Source organism: Gorilla gorilla, chromosome 4 (assembly GCF_029281585.2).
Source record: "Gorilla gorilla gorilla isolate KB3781 chromosome 4, NHGRI_mGorGor1-v2.1_pri, whole genome shotgun sequence".
In the NCBI taxonomy this organism is placed as follows: Eukaryota; Metazoa; Chordata; class Mammalia; order Primates; family Hominidae; genus Gorilla; species Gorilla gorilla.
In genome coordinates, this window is record NC_073228.2 from 48,324,090 (window position 1) to 48,329,217 (window position 5,128).

At 58.8% G+C, this 5,128-nt stretch overlaps 2 protein-coding genes across 4 annotated transcripts; one reads left to right on the top strand and one right to left on the bottom strand.

The window, feature by feature from the left end:
- Window positions 1-253: 253 nt before the first annotated feature.
- On the top strand, window positions 254-1,920 carry PPY (pancreatic polypeptide). Of its 2 annotated transcripts, none has more exons than XM_019028417.4 (4): window positions 254-309; window positions 1,076-1,266; window positions 1,510-1,581; window positions 1,772-1,920. In XM_019028417.4, the coding sequence occupies exons 2-4, from the start codon at window positions 1,076-1,078 to the stop codon at window positions 1,794-1,796; spliced, it is 288 nt and encodes a 95-aa protein (XP_018883962.1). In that variant the 5' UTR covers window positions 254-309; the 3' UTR covers window positions 1,797-1,920. The 2 variants fall into 2 exon arrangements, with proteins under 2 accessions (XP_018883962.1, XP_063562023.1); XM_063705953.1 differs by lacking the exon at window positions 254-309 and adding an exon at window positions 456-543.
- A 1,850-nt stretch (window positions 1,921-3,770) lies between these two features.
- On the bottom strand, window positions 3,771-5,128 carry LOC115934671 (uncharacterized). Of its 2 annotated transcripts, XR_008680109.2 has the most exons (3): window positions 4,723-5,111; window positions 4,339-4,508; window positions 3,771-4,171 (listed from the first exon to the last, which is right to left on the bottom strand). XR_008680109.2 is itself a non-coding variant. In XM_055387992.2 (2 exons), the coding sequence occupies exons 1-2, from the start codon at window positions 4,728-4,730 to the stop codon at window positions 4,018-4,020; spliced, it is 546 nt and encodes a 181-aa protein (XP_055243967.1). In that variant the 5' UTR covers window positions 4,731-5,128; the 3' UTR covers window positions 3,771-4,017. The 2 variants fall into 2 exon arrangements, 1 of the variants encoding a protein (XP_055243967.1); XM_055387992.2 differs by having other exon boundaries at window positions 4,339-5,128.

Below are 5,128 nucleotides of genomic sequence, written 5' to 3' on the forward strand. Positions count from 1 at the left end.
AAAGGGAAGGGGTGTCAGTGATGGGGGCCCACAGGAGACTTTTACTGTGGTCCAGTTTTATCTGTTATGCTGCTGGTCTGGCACCCACAGAACTGCCCTGTCCCCCTCCCGTCTCTGGCCTCAGTACTGGCGTTGCCAGTATCAGGAGACAGTGAGAGGAGGGGTGAGGGCTTCGGAGCGAGAGAGGCTGATAGGAGGCGGGGACTCTGGGGGGCTGAGGACTATAAAGCGGCCCAGCCGAGGGCAGGGGCCCATCCGGCCTGAGGCAGGTGCTCGCTTGGTCTAGTGCCCATTTACTCTGGACTCCGGGTAAGTGGGCTCAGCCTGCCTGGGGCTCTGGGGGCCTCCCCCAGGCTGGGGCCTGGGATGGAGAGGAGGTGGTGCTTTGCAGGGCCAGGGGCCTCGGGAGGCCTAAGGTCCTGCTTGGGTCTTGCTTTCTGCATCTGGACAGACCTGTCATGCTAGAAGAGCCGTCCGCTGACTGCACGTGTGTGTGCACACTCGTGTGCATGGCTGTGAACTGGAATGTGTGACTGTGACCTTGTGAGTGACTGGGGTCCCTGTGTGAGTGCCTTTGCTGGTCTGTGCAGGACGATATGGACAATAGCGTCTTCTCCAGGACCCATATCTGTGTCTCTATCGCAGGGTGGAGGGCCAGACCCACAAGGCCATGGATTTCTGTCCTTGGCTTCCCGAGTTCATTCTGTGTCCCCTACCCTGTGGGTGACCTGGCATGCCCTTATTCCCACTAGCTGCTGCCTCCTGGGAGCCATGAGGCCCTGGATGTCATGAGTCCCGTGTCTCCAGGACTCACATCCCCATTTTCTCTGCTATACTTTTCTAACTTGCGAGGCCCTGGCTTGCTGGGCTGCTCACAGGACAGGCTGTCCGTGCCTTCAGAGCAGTGTCTAGGAGGTGGAGTGGTCAGCTCGGAGTGGCCCTTTGCTCTGCTCCCTTGTCCCCAGGCTTGGAAAAATGGACGATGGGCTAAGGGGCTGGGTAGATGGGCCCTGCTTCCTGGGCATGGGAAAATCTGCAGCCCGGGCTCTCCACCTCCCCTCTGCTTGCTCCTCAGATGGCTGCCGCACGCCTCTGCCTCTCCCTGCTGCTCCTGTCCACCTGCGTGGCTCTGTTACTACAGCCACTGCTGGGTGCCCAGGGAGCCCCGCTGGAGCCAGTGTACCCAGGGGACAATGCCACACCAGAGCAGATGGCCCAGTATGCAGCTGATCTCCGTAGATACATCAACATGCTGACCAGGCCTAGGTGTGTGCCACAGTTGGGGAGAGAGATCCCAGCCCCTGGGACCCTGGGCCCACTCCACATTCCTGGCCACACCCTATCCCCAGCCCCAGCCCCTTCCAGGCCTGCTCTTGGGAAAACAGGGCATCTGTGCTGAACAGGCCTAGACCAATGTGCCCTGGGCAAGATGGTGCCTACAGGCAGATATGAAACAGGTGGGCTGGCACCTGGGCACAGTGCTTGCCCCTGCTGCCTCTTCCCTCCCAGGTATGGGAAAAGACACAAAGAGGACACGCTGGCCTTCTCGGAGTGGGGGTCCCCGCATGCTGCTGTCCCCAGGTGAGTTTGACTCCCTGCCCTGTCTGTCCAGCTCCCTGGGGCTGAAATGGGGGTGGTGGGACTGAATCAGGGCTTGGAAAGGTGTAGCGGGGGGTGGAAGAGGGAGAACAGGAGCCCAGGGCCAGCCTGAGGCCTCCTGAGGGCACGAGGCCTACCCCCTACACTGCCATGTTCTGCCCTGTCCTCACAGGGAGCTCAGCCCGCTGGACTTGTAATGCCACCTTCTGTCTCCTACAACTCCATGAGCAGCGCCAGCCCAGCTCTCCCCTCCGCACCCTTGGCTCTGGCCAAAGCTTGCTCCCTGCTCCCACACAGGCTCAATAAAGCAAGTCAAAGCCACAGCCTGTCCTGTGTCTCTGTGGACCCCTGGTGGGGGCAGCAGGAAGTGCCAAATGCATGGGAGAGAAAGGGGAGGGCAGGGCAGGGCAGAGGAAAAGGGGATCATCCAGAACGTTGGCGGGGGTCATCAGAGTCACTCAACTCATCCTCTCCCCTTTGCAGAGGGAAAAGTGGTGGCCAGAGGAAGGCAGGGACTCCTCTGAGCAGATGGTCCTTCATGGTCCTTCAGCAAGTCTGTGAAGTGGCAGTCTTGAATCTTCCCAGTTCAGCACCCATAGACCTTCCCGACACAGCCTGATGACAACCCTTCCCCAAGTGCACCCCTCACCAGTGCCTTACTGCAGCCTAGGCAGCAGAAGCACCAAAATTTATACGAAAGCATCCTTGGCATGGGGGCAGGGGCACAGCCCAGCCTGGAAGAACGATTCTGGTGCTATGGCAGTCATGGCTGCATCCAGGGGCCTGAGCTGCTGTCCAGAAATTTGGAAAGAATGGGCTGCCCTGAGAGGTAGTGAAGTCCTGGGCACAAGAGGTATTCAAGCTGCTGTGGAAGGGGAGGAGGCTAGATTAGCTGAGAGTTCCAGCCACCATGAGTCGAATCTGTAGATTGCACACTCCAGCCCTGGGAGGACAAGGACCTGGATCCTGCCCCAGGGAGGACTTCCCAGATTCCCAGAGAACCCATCTTTTCCTGGCCTTTCTCAGGCACCCTGAATAGGTGGGGACAGTGCGCGTGTGCATGCGTGTGTACACGCATGTGTAAAGGGGAGAAGTGAGGGAACTAGAATGTTTCTGGTTCCTAGAAAGGCTTCTCCTGCCTCCCCCACATGCTTGGTCTCAAGGGATGGGGTTATGGGTTTGGAGGATGAGGGGTCCACTTTCCTGGGCTCAGCACCTTGCACAGAAATGGAAATGACACACAATTGTGTTTCCCCTCAAGTCCTACTCATCTGGTGTGTGCAAATGACCTGGAAGTAGAAACAGGTCCTAAAAGGCAAAGAGCTTCTAGAGGATGCAGCTGCTTGGCTCAGATTGATTTTTTGTTTGTTTTTGGAGACAGGATCTTGCTCTGTCACCCAGGCTGGAGTACAGTGGCATGATCACAGCTCACCATAGCTTTGACCTCCTGGGCTCAAGCGATCCTCCTGCCTCAGCCTCCCAAATAGCTGGAACTACAGGCACATGCCACCACACCCAGCAAATTTTTTTATTTTTTAGAGACAGGGTCTTGCTATGTTGCCCAGCGTGGTCTTAAACTCCTGGGCTCCAGCGATCTGCTCACCTCGGCCTCCCAAAATGCTGGGATTACAGGTGTGAGCCACTGTGCCCAGCCTCAGGTTGATTCTTAAATCCAAAGATGTCTGGATAGAGAGATGGTTTCGCAAAAGAACGGTTTGAGTCTGGGAGAGGGAGCCTGAAGTCCCAGCATTTTCTCTGGCAGCTTAAGGGGATGCGCGGTGAATGGGGAGAGGAGTCTGGGCTGTTTGGTAGAAACTTGAGCCAGGTGGGAGTTGGGGTGTGTCTAGCTGAAGCCCCTTCTTTGAGGTTTCTTCTCTCACCTCTGCTCTCCCTCTGGGTTAGAGCCCCCCACACTGGTGCTGTCTGTGCAGGACTACAGGGGCAATAAGTGTCTTCTCCAGGACCCGTATCTGTGTCTCTACCACAGGGTGGAGGGCCAAACCCACAAGGCCATGTGTGGGTGGCGTGGGGGAAGGTGGATGGGTTGCCAGGGGAGGCAGGGGAGGACCCCCAACAGCTGAGGTATTTTTCTCTCACAGCAGAAACTCCAGGGTCCCATTTCCCCTTCCATGGACTGGTCCCTCCCTGCCCGCAGGACCACAGAAGTCACTGAAGCAACAGAAATTTGTCTTTATTGTTTTCACTGAGGGGATGAGGAGGGGTCGAGGCCCCTCTCAATACAAAGGGGTTGGTGGGCAGAGAGGCGTCTGGAGGCCAAGGCCCAGCCTGGAGAAAGAAGCCCCCCCACAGGGGTGCTGTGTCTCCCCGCATGCCCGCCCCCAGGAACTTCCTCTCGCTACCACCCAAGCTGCCCCCAGCCCGGAGGCCCCTGGCTCGGTGCCCACCATCCAGGCTGTCCTACCTGGGGCCCCGGGAGGAGGTCGGTGGTCGGGGTTCCGAGGTGTTCAGCCACTGGGGGTTCGTGGTGGTCCATGGTGGGGGTTTCGTGGCTTTCAATGGGGAGGTGTCCGTGGCGTTCGCAGTTTTCTTGTGGTTTTTAGATTTCTTCGGGCTGGGAACAAGTCTTTGCAGTCATGAGGCCGCTCCCCGAGCCCAGCTCAGGCCGCGATGTGCGTGGGGGTGCCTGGTGGCGTCCGTGTCCCCCCCCCGCGCCCCCCCCCCCCACCCCCCGCTTTCCTCCCTCCCTCCCTCCCTTCCTCACACCCTCCGCCGGCCCACCTGCTGTTGAAGAGCTTCCCCAAGTACTTCTTGATGGAGCCTAAGTTCAGCCAACTGGCGGCCCTGGGCTGCGGCACTTGCAGCTCCTCGCCGAGGGCGCCCTGGGGCTGCATCAGCAGCGACACGAGGCCCGCTATGGCCAGAGCGAATGCGCAGCGCAGAGCAGGCGTCTGGAGGGGGCGGGGCAGACAGAGCCGCGGAAGGTCACGTGATGCCGGGGCTGTGGTCAGCGCGGCACCCGGACCGGAGCTTGCAGGTGTTCCGCGCGGTGGGCAGGCTGGGGTGCAGGGGCGCTCAGACCGAGGGACGTGTCTATTTCTGGGACACACACCAGAGCACGGATGCCTTAAGGGACATCCTGGTGCTCGGAGGAATGGTACACACCTGGACATGCCCGGTGATGCAGGCAGAGCATCGGGGCGCGGTGGCTCACGCCTGTAATCCCAGCACTTTGGGAAGCCGAGGCGGACGGATAACCTGAGGTCAGGAGTTCAAGATCAGCCTGGCCAACATGGCGAAACCCCGTCTCTACTAAAAATACAAAAATTAGCCGGGCGTGGTGGTGGGCGCCTGTAATCCCAGCTACTCTGGGGGCTGAGGCAGGATAATTGCTGGAACCCGGAAGGTGGAGGTTTTAGTGAGCCGAGATTGCGCCACTGTACTCCACCCTGTCCAACAGAGCCAGACTTTGTCTCAAAAAAAGAAAGAAAAAGAAAAAGAAAAAAAAAACGAACGAGGAGACACACCCTAAGGTGGACGCATGAGGACGGCATAAAGCCATTGGTCAGCT

Bases quoted from the DNA above. Each gene is read 5' to 3' on its own strand.
- PPY (XM_063705953.1), top strand. The intron at 1,267-1,509 runs GTGTGTGCCACA...CTTCCCTCCCAG, and splicing joins AACATGCTGACCAGGCCTAG to GTATGGGAAAAGACACAAAG. The intron at 1,582-1,771 runs GTGAGTTTGACT...CTGTCCTCACAG, and splicing joins CCGCATGCTGCTGTCCCCAG to GGAGCTCAGCCCGCTGGACT.
- LOC115934671 (XM_055387992.2), bottom strand. From the start codon at position 4,730: ATGTCCAGGTGTGTACCATTCCTCCGAGCACCAGGATGTCCCTTAAGG. The intron at 4,172-4,338 runs GTGGGCCGGCGG...ACTTGTTCCCAG, and splicing joins GGGAAGCTCTTCAACAGCAG to CCCGAAGAAATCTAAAAACC.